Source organism: Perca flavescens, chromosome 13 (assembly GCF_004354835.1).
Source record: "Perca flavescens isolate YP-PL-M2 chromosome 13, PFLA_1.0, whole genome shotgun sequence".
Classification (NCBI taxonomy): Eukaryota; Metazoa; Chordata; class Actinopteri; order Perciformes; family Percidae; genus Perca; species Perca flavescens.
The window spans coordinates 4782373-4798011 of record NC_041343.1 but is presented as its reverse complement, the minus strand read 5'-3'; the positions used below and the strand labels follow the sequence as shown (position 1 = coordinate 4798011).

The 15639-nt window shown below is 43.4% G+C and overlaps 1 protein-coding gene across 6 annotated transcripts in view; it reads left to right on the top strand.

Moving 5' to 3' along the window:
- The window catches only part of igsf9bb (immunoglobulin superfamily, member 9Bb), a 137880-nt gene that overhangs the window by 84248 nt on the left and 37993 nt on the right, over nt 1–15639 (top strand). For 4 of the 6 annotated variants that reach the window (XM_028594644.1, XM_028594645.1, XM_028594642.1 and 1 more), the window contains exons 7-13: nt 3292–3437; nt 9205–9347; nt 9611–9751; nt 10244–10360; nt 10861–11011; nt 13141–13264; nt 15396–15571. In XM_028594644.1, the coding sequence (XP_028450445.1) occupies nt 3292–3437; nt 9205–9347; nt 9611–9751; nt 10244–10360; nt 10861–11011; nt 13141–13264; nt 15396–15571 (998 nt within the window). The remainder of the gene's footprint in view (nt 1–3291; nt 3438–9204; nt 9348–9610; nt 9752–10243; nt 10361–10860; nt 11012–13140; nt 13265–15395; nt 15572–15639) is intronic. The other 2 variants (XM_028594646.1, XM_028594643.1) reach the window with 1 other exon arrangement.

Here is a 15639-nt window from a genome sequence, read left to right as displayed (position 1 = left end):
AACGTGTTGTTTCCATCAGGGATGATGTCATCTTTTTTCACTCGCTTTTCTCCCAAGACTCATACAGCCCACCTCTGCTCGTTGCACTACAGTATGATGTGGAATGGGCAGCGGAGGGAGCAAAGCGAAGAATTGCAAAATATCTGTTGCCTTGGCTACTGCAAGTGGCTGGTCAACAGTCACGAGACCTGTATCTCATCCCTGCTCCCTCTCTCCAAATGCAAACATGTCTGATGTAGAAATGGATAAATGCAACATCTTGGACTATTGAAACTATAGACAGAGCTACAGCGCATGCTGTGTTCTGCAAAACAGCAGATTTACAGCACTGAATAATCTACAGTGTGCCCTTATGTTTAATACTGTAATGTTGTATTTTACACACAAATGTACTCATCATGAGGAGTACTACCCAGCATATGAAAACAGTTGTTTAATGTCTTCTGTGACTCTGGAGGGAAAAAAAATAACCCTGATGATATCATTTTTTTTTTTATTTTACCTTTATTTAACCAGGAAAGTCCCATTGAGATTAAAAACCTCTTTTTCAAGGGAGTCCTGGCCAAGAAGCAGCAAAAGAATTTCAAACATACAATACAATTACATACACATTAGGAAAAACAGTTACAAAGGATTGACTCAAGTGATCTCAAACTGGACTTAAAAGCGTTCAATGAGTAATTCAGTCAATTTCCAGTCTTTTTGCAACATGTTACATGTGTGGGGGGCTGAGTAAACAAAAGCCCTTGTTCCCAGTTCTGTACGGGCAAGTGGAACAGCGAGCAACAAAAGATCATTTAAACGCAAACAAAGAGAGCCAACACTCCTCCGTGAGATTAAGTTACAGATGTAGGATGGCAATAGACCAAGCATGGCCTTATAAATGAAAGTATACCAGTGACCCAGCCTCCTGGAGGACAAAGAAGGCCATCCCACTCGAGAATACAGTTCACAGTGATGGGTCAAGACCCTACAATTAGTAATGAACCGCAGAGAAGCATGATATGCAATGTCAATCTTATGGAGAGATTTAGCAGAGGCATTCATGTACAACAGTTCTCCATAGTCTAAAATGGATAAAAATGTTGCATTAACAAGGTGCTTTTTTGCCTCAAAAGAAAAACAGAATTTATTACGAAAGAAAAAGCCCAGTTTAAGTTTAAGCATTTTCACAAGATTATCTATATGGGGTTTAAAAGTCAGGGAGTCATCAAGCAAAATACCAAGATACTTGTAGGTGTGAACCATCTCTATGACATTTCCCTCAAGAGTGGACACTAAGGGAGTAGATTGAGGGACCTTCTTTGTGTTTGAAAACAACATTAGTTTGGTCTTTTCAGCATTAAGAACCAGTTTTAGCTGGATAAGTGTGTGCTGGACCACACGCTGGATCATCAGGGTCAGCTCAGTTTAGGCTTGGAGATTGGACAACAGATAACCTGCATTACAAACTGGGAGCCTGGAGTTTGTAAGACATGGGCATTTACAGACAGGGAGGATGCTGTTGATGCATTATGGAAAATTCTAGTATTCTATTGTGCTTCTTGGCACTAAACACTGAGTCAAAAGATCCTCAAATATTCTTTCAATTACATGCAGTGATTGGTCTTTATTATGACAAGTTGATTCTATTCTATATATTATTTATATAATTCTAAAAGTTATTATTGATTCTGAGCTGTCATCCAACCTCCACATTATTGCCAATGAAAAAATAAAAACCAAGGTCTGGACATTCTTTAAACACCCAAATCTTTCAAACTCCACAACTTGAAATCCAAGCTTTTTGTTAAAGCTGAAAGCTAAAGCTAAATGATGGAAGAAGAATCCTTGGCAGTCCTGGCATTAAAAGAATAAACATTAATGAGCACTATCTAAAAAGGACACTATCGCATTGCATTATGGGAAATGTTGGAGCGAGGGTTTTGGGGAGCATGACCCATAAATGGACTTAAGTTGGGAAATCTTTGCCTCTGCTGATTGACCAATTTAGAACATTCTTTTTTCCCATAATCCATGACCTTGAAGGGTTTCTGTATGTTTTTTGTATGCACCACCCAACAGCTGGTAAAATGAAATGACTTGTCAGGACCTTTTTGACAACAGGATCTCAAGAGACTTATCCTGTAAATAATACGTACATCTGTTCAAGGGTAGGAGCCAGTGTTTTTGGAGTTTGATCGGTAAAATAAAAAATTGCCTTTAATACTGTCATGCTAATATGGTGTGATGTAATCCATCACAACCTGAAAATGCTAGGCTACTTTATGCCTGACTTGTTTTTTTTTCCTTAGTCCAAAATCAGCTAAAACAGCGGTCAAAATCCCTTCACCGCCACAGTCTAACCATATTTAAATGGATACTTCTCACAAATATTGCACTTGAGGCTAGTTCCAGAAACATGACAGTAACTTTGGTGTAGTTCTCCAGAGATATACACACACACACACACACACACACACACACACACACACACACACACACACACACACACACACCCCCAGATCTCACAATAATAGAGCCCCTTTAGGATGAAAATAAATGGGATTTGTAAAGAATGAATGTGCTGCTGAAAAATCTGCAGGCACTGTGCGTGACGCTAAGTTGAGCATGAACCGAGATCCCCTTCTTCAGATCCAACACAAAGCCTGCAAGCTGGGGGGGGTTCTAGAGATTTAAAGGAAAATCTGAAATCTCTGCATCTGGCAAAGTTATTATTGATATTGGTATCAATTAATCCATCAACCTCCCACTGGCATATCCTAATGAGTTTTCCAGCTACCTTTTTATAGCGTGGAGACTTACAGTTCCTATGCAACCAACCATTCAGCTAGGAATCATGAATCAAGCTGTGTGCTGGACATCATTTATATGAAAGTCAGAGCTACACATCCACTGAGGTAAAAGCACAAAAGGGCAAGAAAATGTGGCAGTGGCCAAATATACTGTCGTCGTCTTCATGGAAGCCTTGCATCATAAATCAGTATGACAGCATACGTGTGCATCTATCTATAAATATTCTCAAGTAAATGCTCATAAGACTTGTGCCTTCTGATGACTGACGAGATGTGTTGAAATAGTATTCAGTACTAACAAAGACTAAGCTTCAGCGTGGAAGATAGTTGTCCCAATGTGTACACGTTTGGTACACACTGCATGAGTCTTACGCCTTAGATGTTTGCTAATTCGCTAACATTTTGCCAAGTCTTTTTTTTCTCAACACTGATTTCTTCCCAAAAAAACCCACTTTGATCCCAACATGAACGTTTCCGCTCTCTTCATTTTTCACAGTGACCTGAAGCGCAGAGTCAGTATTCTCATTGATGGATCCCTCATCATTGCTCAAGTCAAGCCGGAGGATGCTGGGAAATACACCTGTGCTCCTAGCAACAGCCTGGGCCAACCCCCCACTGCCTCTGCCTACCTAACAGTGCAATGTGAGTGCTCTGCTTTTTCTACACTTTTCATTGCTGTATGTGCTGAACTTTAGAGTCTGTCCTGGTTCATTGCAAGGATTCCTCTTTATGCGTGTTTGCGTGGGTCAACTCTGTACTAATAATACCTGAACCCAAGCACTAATCATGCCAGAGGTTCAGAGGAATGAAAGATGGCAGAGCAGGTAGAGAAAGAGACGCTGTCCACTGCAAGAACATGGATAACTTCCAGCCCCTGAAAACTCGGCTTCAAATCTTAGACATTAAATATGAATAACTAAATCAGCAACAATCAAAAACATCCTTAGGTATTGTTTTAAGAGGTCAATACTAAAAGGTCTGTTACTTGGTTTCTTGGGGACTGTGTGGGTATGGTTTGATCACATTTGATTGACAGTGATCAAACAATCCACCAAATTCCATTCAATTATTTGATGAAATGATTCTTAATCCTGATTGGGGGGGATGGAAGATTGTGACATCACCTTTTTCCAACTGAGCCCCGCCCATATCCAAAGACCAAGAAAAATCATGTGAAATAAGCTGAAGTGTTCTAACTTTGGTAGTGGTGGTGTTCATATAGGATCCCGTAGCTCATAGAAAGAAGCTTGTCAAGAAATACTTTATTAGGGAATTTGAAGCTACAATAGGCCCTTTATTTTTTGCATCATTGGGCATAACATTCCATAATAACCTTTCAGCATATTATAATTCAAGGGGTCTGAGAGAAAACTAGACTTCTGCACCTCCTCCTGGCTCTGTTCTCAGGCTTTAGGAAATGTAGCCCGTGACGAGAGACTTTGGCCAATCACAGGTCATTTCAGAGAGAGTGTTCCCATTGGCTGTTACATGTGCACGTCCCTTCAGATAGTAATAGCCAGGTTCAATGGTGATCTCAAAGAGAGTCTGACAAACACAGTAAAACACGTGTCAATTTGGGCGAAGCGTTTCAGAGATGGAGAGAAAATTATTAAAATGTGTTTTATTCATAAACATGAACTTGAATCACAGTATGTCATCTCAAAGGGCACACAAGAAAACAGGGCAGTACTTCTCAAAGAATTGCTGCTATATAACCGCATCAGGGTCACAGTCACCATGGGGATGATTGAAATGAATAACTAGTACTGGTACAGGTTGCTGCACGAAGAGGGCTAGACAGAGTTTCAGATTCGGGCGTTTGTTTAGCCTTTTCCATAAAACTGCCTTCCCCAGCTTTGAGTAAATAAACCAGACCTTATATATATATATATTAATCTGACTGCCTTTAATCAACAGGTCATGAAATTGTATTTTAGTTGTATTATTTACCAATCAAGAACGTCAAAATGTATTTTATGTTATTGATACTCTTTAAATGCAAATAGCTAATCTCACATCCTTTAAAACACATAATATGATCAACTGGGAATCCACATCAGGTGTTACTGAGTCCAGACCAACTGCGGCCGTCAGCAGCAACTCCTGAGCTGAGAAAGGACAGCGGCAGGCCTAACTGTCTTCCCCAGGCTGACTGATAGCAGACATTTTCTGGATAAAAATAGCTTTCAAGTGGGCTTAATGAAGAGTGGCAGAAAACAGCCTTGTTTTCATTCATGGATTAACTCACTCAAAACCAAAATCCCTGGTGGAACCTATAAACGCAGGGCTCAAAACGAATCTAGTTGTAGTCTTGCCGTGTGTGACCCTGCAAGTCTTTACATATTATGACTTTGTTTATGTCTTTAACGTTAGATGTGAGACGGTTGTCTTCAGATGTGAGATGGTGTCGGACTGCAGTAGTCTGTTCAAAGTCTTCTAGTGTATGGTAGGCTTGGGTGCTCCTCCTAAGACCTGTAATGGAAGGTAAACCCCTGGTCTCCAGGCCTACTCTGTCCCACCTCTCAGCCAGTGCCATACAAACACCTATTTGCTTTCTCAAATACACTTTTCTATTTGTTTGCTTTCTGCCTCTCCCTCCTGCTCCCCGTCTCTCCTCTGCCTCCCCCCCCCCCTTCTTAATTGCTCATTTGTACTCATGTATGCATATATATTCCTATGCACAGCAACACATCTCTATCTCTCCCGCCCTCTGTCTTCATCATGGGTGTCCCCTTCCTCATTCTCCCCTCCCATAAAACACTCACTCTCCATCAGTCACTTGCAGCGCTATAATCATGACGCTTGGTGAATTTGTCACTTTGGAAAAGCATCTGGCTCTTATCCTCTTATCCAGAGCAGACAGGCAGAGGCAGAAGGCAGGACGAGCTCTGAGATTTTAGCCTCGGCGACCGGTGACCGGCCACTGGCAGTAGTCAAGGCAACAGACATTTTGCATTCCTTTGCTCTCCTGCCTCCTTTGATGGCTGTACATTAGATAGTGTGTGTGTGTGTGTGTGTGTGTGTGTGTGTGTGTGTGTGTGTGTGTGTGTGTGTGTGTGTGTGTGTGTGTGTGTGAGACGAACAGAAGCAGGCAACACCAGTCATGAGAGGGAGGGAGAAGTGAGGGGGGGGATTACATCATTGCTGTAAGACCAAGGACTTTTCTTTGTCAGACTGCAGAGCGCTCCCTCTGTCTTTCTGTCCTATTCTTTCCCCTTATTCTCATTTTTTTCCTTCTGTCCCCTCTTCCTCTCTTTATCACTTTCTCTCAATCCTCAACATTCGCTCCTCACCATTCGCTTCATGCCCTTTTTCTCTCTTCTGCCTCGTCCTATTGAAATCTCTCTCCCACAGTCTCCTTTCCTCCTTTCCTCCCTGTCCTGCCTCTGTCTTTCTCCCTGAAATGCCTGCCAGTGAATGACTTCCCTAAAGCATCTTGCAGTGGGAAACCAGCGTGTCGTGAGCGATAGCGCTGTCTGAGGGCTATATTTAGAAACTTGGCTGATATTCTGGTCTGTGGTCCTGGTGGCGGCGCTCCTCTGGGCTCTCTGTGGCCGAGTGCTGGCTGGCCGGCGGTTAGGACTCAGGAGGACAGCAGCTGTAGTACAAAGTTGTTCTGGCAACGGTGCGGTCAGTCGATCTCTCTCTCGCTGAGGTTTAATCCCTCCATCTCCCCTTGTCACGCACTCATTCGCTCACTCTCTCACTCTCTCACTCTCTCATCTCCTCTCCTTTGCAAAGCCAGATGCATGCCTTTTGCCTGCTTCATTGTGTCACCCCGCCTCCTCCCCCTCTCCCCTCTCTCCTCTCTCCTCTCTCCTCCCCTCTCTCCTCTGTCCTCTCTCCTCCCCCTCTTTCCCTTCTCTTCTCTCTCCTCCACCAGCTCCTCTCTACCTTACATCATCCATTCACATCTCTCTCTCTCTCTCTCTCTCTCTCTCTCTCTCTCTCTCTCTGTCAAATTCAAAGGGGCTTTATTGGCATGAAAGTTCCAATAACAATTTTGCAAAAGCATCAACATGCAATTTGTCCAAATATTCGGACAGAACACAAACAATTATATGAACATTAACACAATAATAGGATGGATTCATATTAATTATGTAAATCCATTTACATAGCAAATATGAAAACAATAGTTAATGAGCAATATGAAACAAAAACAAAAAATTCAATTCTAATAAAAATGTTCAACAGAATTTAACATCGGATATATATGTATACAGATAATTAAAGTGCTGTAACAAACTAGCTCTCTCTCTCTCTCATCTGTCCTCTTTCCCACGCTCAGCCTCGCTCGTCCTTCCTCTATCGCTCCTCTGATAGCACTCACGCCCCCCCCCCACCCCGCCCCACACCTTCCTCTCCCTCCTCTCACTCACACCACTTCTCCTCCTTATCATCCAGTGCCTGCTCTGAAGCTCTCCTCTCTGACCTCATTTAGGAACCACGCTGTTCTCTCCCCTCTTCAAGATTCAGGGTTTGGGAATGAGAAGTTTGAGCTTCTCCTCTTTTTTGCCCTCCTTTTCCTCCTCTCAGCCCCTTTTTCCTCTACCACATGGACTCTCTGTTTTACTTGTGTGCCTCTCTATGCCCAAAGGGTATAGCTCGACCATATCGAATCCCAATTATTTAAGACTTAAAATACAGGGGGTGGACATGTGAAAGGATAGCCACTAATGTGGAGCAAATATAGAAATAAAACTCAAACATTTAGGAGCTGATCTGATTAGGCTGATTGAGGTGAGGCAGGTCAGGTGTGATGTAGTGTGATGTTTTTATAAACTGTCTACAACTGAATGTGAGAATAGATGCACTGTAATACTGCTTTGTTGACTTAGTATTAAATAGTAAATGGCATACAGATTTGTATGATGATAGGATGATATAATAGTTAAAGTGCTCATATTATGCTCATTTTCAGGTTCATAATTGTATTTAGAGGTTATATCAGAATAGCTTTACATAAAAAAAAAATTAAAAACACCATATATTTGTTGTACTGCACATTGCTCTAGCTCCTCTTTTCACCCTGTGTGTTGAGCTCTCTGTTTTAGCTACAGAGTGAGACATCTCACTTCTTTGTTGGAGTCGCACATGCTCAGTACCTAGGTAAGGACTACTAGCCAGTCAGAAGCAGAGTATGAGGGCGTGCCCTGACAGTACCTAGGTAAGGACTACTAGCCAGTCAGAAGCAGAGTATGAGAGTGTGCCCTGACAGTAGCTAGGTAAGGACTACTAGCCAGTCAGAAGCAGAGTATGAGGGCGTGCCCTGACAGTACCTAGGTAAGGACTACTAGCCAGTCAGAAGCAGAGTATGAGGGCGTGCCCTGACAGTACCTAGGTAAGGACTACTAGCCAGTCAGAAGCAGAGTATGAGGGCGTGCCCTGACAGTAGCTAGGTAAGGACTACTAGCCAGTCAGAAGCAGAGTATGAGGGCGTGCCCTGACAGTACCTAGGTAAGGACTACTAGCCAGTCAGAAGCAGAGTATGAGGGCGTGCCCTGACAGTAGCTAGGTAAGGACTACTAGCCAGTCAGAAGCAGAGTATGAGGGCGTGCCCTGACAGTACCTAGGTAAGGACTACTAGCCAGTCAGAAGCAGAGTATGAGGGCGTGCCCTGACAGTACCTAGGTAAGGACTACTAGCCAGTCAGAAGCAGAGTATGAGGGCGTGCCATGCTAGCAGCTAGGCTAGCATTATAACGTGTGTTCCAAAGTGACCACGTTGGTCTCTGAGGTAAAGGCTGGACTACAATAGAGCTGTTTGGAGCAGTTGGTGAACAGTGTTTTCTGTTGGAGATGGTAAGTCCCTTTGGGGGGGACTTTGGGCTTTTTCACTTTGTAAACCTATAACATGCACAAAAAAGATATATAACACTATAAAGGAAAGGGGAAAAGCCAAAAAGCGTAATATGAGCACTTTTAAAAATAAAAACTTGTTGTCCCGGAGTACATTAAGAATTATCCGGTTACATTATTTTCGCTCAATACTGAACCAATTTCAAAGATGTTTGTTCACATTAGTCACTTAGACACCAATGCATGGGAAAATAGGGTCCAGGTTGAAAGATTACTTTTAAGTGTGATAGAAGTCAGTGAAGCGAGCAGGTTGGTAGTGAGATTTAAACCTTGTTAAAATCTTGTTTGATTTACTCTATGTGCCATCATGTGCACAATGCTTCAGTTCAGGAATAAAACTTATGAGCATGGGGGTTCAGTGTAGAACAATTTACACTCTGCAAACACGCACAAATGTTGCTCTGAGACCAGCTGTGCTCCACATAAACTCATTTATCATTTAATGATGAGCCCACATCCCATAAACTGTTTGATTTTACAATCAGCAGGCACCCGTTTTCCTAAGCTACAAAGAGATGTTCTATCTTGTTTCATGTGTTTTTCACCAGATCCTGCCCGTGTGGGAAACATGCCATCTGTCATCTACGTGGCCATTGGTCTGCCCGGCTTCATCCGCTGTCCTGTCGATGCCAACCCCCCGGTAACTCTGGTTAAGTGGAAGAAAGATGGCCTCCCTCTCCGAATAGATAAGGTGAGCCGGTGCAGTGCTGCAGCTTTGGTTCCGCTCACTTTACCCTGCCTCAAACTGGAAACAAGTGGGTCATTTCTTCAGATGAAGCTTGAGTGTGATTCCTTTCTTCACTTCATCCTTTCATTTTCAGTACGCCCCTCTGTCTCTTATTTGAGTGAAACGATTCAGTTAACCTTCAAAGTTATTGATGGGAACCATTTGCATTGATCTCTAACAAAACGTAACTCTTCATTACACACCGTCCATGACTTTTCCTTCCACAGTACCCTGGTTGGAGCCAAATGGACGATGGGAGCATCCGTGTGGCAGAGGTCACAGAGGACTCTCTCGGCACCTATACCTGCATGCCTTACAACGCCCTGGGTTCCATGGGATGGTCCCCTCCCGCTCCCCTGGTGCTAAAGGTACAGCCATAGCTATTTAGTCTCTGTTGCCTCCGGTACCTCTTTTCGGACCAATATCTGTTACCTTGGGCTTTCTTTGTGTTGTAATTTTAAATTGCTGTGGATTTACGAGGACTATGTTTAACTGCTCCTCAGATCTCTGCAGGAAAAATCCAGACAGCTAGCTAGACTATCTGTCCAATTGGAGTTTTCTGTTGCACGACTAAAATGACCAAAACAAGTTCCTTCCCGAGACTGTTTTGCAGCGGCACCGGGGCTCTGTCCGGCGCAGCCACCCAAGACGATTGTGATTGGTTTAAAGAAATGCCAGTAAACCAGAGCACGTTTTTCTCCCATCCGACTAGCCAGACCCACCCCCGCAGAGGAAGGTCTGGCAATGCGAGACTACTATGCATTTAAATGATCCCGAGATAGCAAAACAGGAGGCATTTCAAGTTCCCCACCAACCCATCAGTTTTGACTTACCTGTTCTGGCTTCTTCACCCCCGGCAGGACCCTCCCAAATTCTCAGTGGTTCCTGGAGGGGAGTACAGGCAGGAGGCTGGGAGAGAACTGGTCATCCCCTGCGAGGCAGAGGGAGACCCCTTTCCCAACATCACATGGAGGAAGGTAAGACCCTTTCTAGCTCTACACCCCACCTGCCTATGTGTATTTTAAATCACCACTTTGGGTTGTTTTAAATCACATTCACTGTTTTCCATTGAGAGTGAATCTGAAAGCTGTGTGTCTGTAGTGGGTGCTCTGATATTAATTACTCAAGCTACTGTTTGTCATTTTAGCATTTTTAATTACATTTTAATGATGTCTATAAAATATGCAATCAAGGGAATATATTAGATTCCCTCAATTGTTTGCTTGATTATGAAGCATGTTGAATCTCGCATATTGACTACAGTGTGATTAGGTGTTGCATTTTTCCCCCACTTAAAAAAAGATTTGATATTTAAGTTAGATATTGAGAGCATTAGTATTGTAGTAGATGTAAAATTGTAGGTTGAGATTTTTAAAAACTGCTAAACTGTCCCTTCTGTATGTGTGGCCTCTATGTTTTTCTATATGTTTCCCATGTTCCAATCTATCTATGTCTTCTCTTGGCTGGTTGACTGCAGGTAGGGAAGCCCAGTAAAAGCAAGCACAATGTTCTGCCCCGAGGCAGCTTACAGTTCAAGTCCCTCATAAAGGAGGACCACGGGGAGTGGGAGTGTGTCGCCACCAACGTTGCCACGAGCATCACTGCCAGCACGCACGTCCAAGTCATAGGTACCCAACATGTACACACAGTCACAAACACACATTCACATATAGAAACCTACATTACATCAGACTTGTTCACTAAGCCTCCGTTACGGTTGCTACACCTATCACCTACCTAGTGTTCCATTTTTCGCATTGGCACATTTTAATTTTTACATTTTCACGTTTACAAGAGGTGCTTAGTGGTTGGCTTCTTCAGAAGCTGCGTAGTGGTGGATACTTTATGTCTCCAAGAGGAAACCAGATGCTTGCCCATGTAGACAGTAGTGGTAGTGTTGGTTGTTTTACTTTGGCTCAACCCCAAGGACAACACACTACAAGCTGTCCAGGAGTAAATGATTTGGCTCCAGAATTAGTTTTGAAATGTTATTTGTTTCTACAATATGAATACATGTCTATGGTTAATGCAGTCATGGGCATTGTCTGCCCTGTTGTCCACCTTTTGTCCTGGCTGACCACTGTGCTTCCTATGTGGATGTGAGCCAATCAAATCAGAGCAATACAAAGACTTTATTGAACTGGCTCCTGATTGGTTTCCTGTTGCTTTGGCTCCAGTACAGTACCTTAACAATGGAACTGGAAATGAGTAAAATGCATATTGAGCATTTTGGGTGGAATTATTCTTTAGCACTTTTACTTACATTATTTACATTTGACAGGCAAAAAGATCAAGATTACATTATTCATGCAACCTAAAATGTTTCTATTTTACACTTAGATGTTACATTGGGTTGCTGGCTGGCTTAAAAACACATTACTGGTTCCAGCTTACAGTCAATGGCCCTCATTTATGAAACGTGCGTACGACCTAAAACAGGCGTACGACGGGCGTACGCCGATTCCTACGCAAAGCTTGGCATTTATCAATTTGGACGTGAGCGTAGGCTGCGATCAAATCTCACGTCTGGTCTGAACTCGTGTACGCAAGTTCTCGAGTCAGTGTGGACTTGCGGTGCAGCATATAATCAGTTTAACAGGAGAAGCAGAAGTCATCAGTTGATCACATATCAGCAATGGCAGATCTGGCTCTTTTAGAAGACCTCTATGCGCCGGTCTGCAACATTGTTTTAGCCTGTGGGGTTCTGCACAACATCGCACAGGAAGACACGGTGCCATAAATGTAGCGATGGAGCCAGATGACCCGATGCCCAGAGAGCAGTGTCCAGAACAGCCACCAACTGAGGGCTATATGAAGGAGACAGGATATTATTCCTCACTTTTAAAAGGTAGCCTATAGTGGTATGTTTGGCAATGATATTCAATACAGGAAACATGACGATGCACAACATTTTTATTTATTCTTCAGGTTTTTGTTTCTCTTTCAAGTGAATGATTTATTTCTGCCATTGACCAAGTTATTTTGGCTTGTTTTTCCAGCCCCTGTGCTGTCAGGAGACAGGGTCCAGCACGGGGGGGCGGAGGACACGCGCTCTCCCTCAGCTGTTGCCTCGTTCCGACAAACACGAGTAAAATAAAAGACACTGCATAAACTCCGCTACCGTGTGTTTATTTAATTATAGGTACACCTACATGTAGGCCTAATAGATTGCAATAGAAGCCTGTATATTACTATTAGGACTATAGAAAATGTGTCAAGGATGTATAAATTAAATAGGCTAAACTTCAGCTGGAGTCCGATTTACTACGGCAACACTGTTGACCGCATCAGTGATCTCTTTTCATCCCGCATTCTTTCTACAGCCTTTAATACCAGTTTTCAGGCTGCCAAATAGTACACACGTTAGTGCAAATGAACCTGAGAAATCAGGGTTTCAATCTCCACCTCTGAAAAGTTCCGCTTCTCAGCCGGATTACGTCTCGCCATGTCGTAAATTGTAGGGGCGAGGCCTCAAAATCCAGAATATATTGGGGCGTGATATTTAAATGACGATCGTTTCCAGCCGCCGCATTTATCAATGTACGACCATTCTTACGCTCGGATTGGTGTGATACGAACTTTTCATGAATCCCACGTGAAGCCTGTCGTAAGATGATTTCTGCGCTCATATCTGCGCTGGTTTCTACGTTAGGTTGATAAATGAGGGCCAATGTGTTTGAAGTAAAATGAATGTACAACATTAGTGACTATTGTGCTCTTTTAACCACATCTATGTCACTGCTCTCCATCACTCTAGGCACAAGCCCCCACGCCCCCACCAGCATCCATGTGGTGCCATCCTCCACCTGGGCTAATGTGTCCTGGGACGCGGGCTATGACGGAGGCTTCCAGCAGACATTCTCAGTCTGGTATGGCCATGTGTGAGTCATCCCAGCATGCTTTGCTTCCTGCTTTTTTCTTCTTTCATTACTTTCTCTGTTATTTCTAAAAAATGTCCTTTCCCAGGGTTGTGTTCAGAACAGTTGTGAAAACGTAGAGATGGAAATACATGAAGATCCAGTGTGAGTGAGTTTTCATCCCTAATCTTTGGTATTTCTGGAGGAACGCATAAAAACAGTTGCAACTTAACTGAACATGAACCAAAGTTCTCTGTCGTCCTGCTGCTGCTGCTGCTGCTGCTGCTGCTTTGCTGCTGCTTGACTGAAGAAAAGGCCTGGGTTGAAATGTTTCATTTATTTAATGACTTGAGATTTTAGCCATGACTGGCACAGTACAATCTTAACCACACTGAAGAGATTTTTCACTTGTTAACTTAAGCAAAATCTGTGAAATGTAGGTGTACTAAAAAGTAAATTATCTGGTTGATCTTCACAAGCGGGTACATGCATATCACAGTGTCTAAATAAATACAGTATTTCATCTTCTTGAAGGAGTATGAAGTACTGTTTTAACCCAGGTCTACAAGGTAGCCATCTGCATTTTGGCTGATGGGTGTGTGTGATCAGAATCCATCCATCCATCCTCTTTGTCCGCTTATCTGGGGTCGGGTCGCGGGGGCAGCAGCTCCAGTAGGGGACCCTTTCCTGAGCCACATTAACCAGCTCCGACTGGGGGATCCCGAGGCGTTCCCAGGCCAGGATGGAGATATAATCCCTCCACCTAGTCCTGGGTCTTCCCCGAGGCCTCCTCCCAGCTGGACGTGCCTGGAACACCTCCCTAGGGAGGCGCCCAGGGGGCATCCTTACCAGATGCCCGAACCACCTCAACTGGCTCCTTTCAATGCAAAGGAGCAGCGGCTCTACTCCGAGCTCCTCACGGATGACTGAGCTTCTCACCCTATCTCTAAGGGAGACGCCAGCCCCCCTCCTGAGGAAACCGATTTTGTCTGCTTGCACCCTGGATCTCGTTCTTTTGGTCATGACCCAGCCTTCATGACCATAGGTGAGGGTAGGAACAAAAAATGACCGGTAGATCGAGAGCTTTGCCTTCTGGCTCAGGTCTCTTTTCGTCACAACGGTGCGATAAATTGAATGTAATACTGCGCCGATTCTCCGAACAATCTCCCGCTGTGTGATCAGAATGTCAAAAAAAAAAAGTTTGGTGGACTTGATGGAAGATTTCTATGACACATGACCAAGGAGAGGAGCAGAAATATACCTATACGTAATCTATATGTAATCAATAAAACAACAAGTTTACAGGATGCTGTCATTCTATTTAACTAAGTGCTCATTTTAAGGTCTGTGGTATTTTACATTGCTGCCATCTGTATGCATTTTCAGTGGACGTGTTGATTTTATATTGGCAAACTCCTCTACAAGACTGACTCAGTTACAGATGTAGCAACTAATGCAGTAATTTAGGCATGAACCTAATATATATTTAATACATGTGACTGTGATAGTGGTAGCTGCTGCCAGTAATATGTGCTTCAAAGCGGCAGGCCACAAACTAATGGGTGACATCACGGATGCTACGTCCATCATTTTTCACAGCCTTTGGTTTTGGACCTGGGGCAAAAACATATTAATACTTGAATCAATATATTGAATTGTACTGCATGGACGCCGAAGTACTATAGTGGCAGTGTTGGTGAAATAAAAGAATCTCAGTAGGTGATGTCCTCTGACAAATGTTGCATTTCCTGCAAAATACAGGTCTATTACAGCAGGCATTTACAGTCGGAGTGTTGCTGCTGCTGCATGTGTCCTGCTTTGTTTGGTGACTAGGTGCAGTCAACGCTGAATGTATGGCATGGGCAAACATCAAACCGCAAAGCTGAGCTCAGCATGGGCATTATTACCCTGAAAGTCATGTTGTGAATGAAGTGAACAAAAATTCATGGAAGAAATATTTAACTTTACACTTGTAATGTTGGATCAATAATGGATCTAGCTAATGATGCTGAAAAAAGATGTAAGACTCTACTTCAGATTGTGTCTTTTTTTTTTACTTTAAACTTGAAGGACTTTTAACTTCATCAAAAAGAAAAAAGTGAGGGAACCTCCATTATCCTGTCTGTCCGCTCACCTCTCATTCTAACTCCTACAGGCTGAAGAGGGAGCATTTAGGACCCCATGACTGGCTTTCCATACCCGTGCCTGGAGGCCACGACTGGATGCTGGTGCCCGGCTTGGAGCCAGAGACAACATACCAGTTCAGCATCCTGGCCCAAAACAAACTTGGCACAGGCCCTTTCAGCGAGGTTGTCACTGTGAACACACTAGGTGAGCATACTCACGGCTGCTCGCCCGGGACAAAGGGATTCAATTATAAAATGGCTTTGACAGGCATG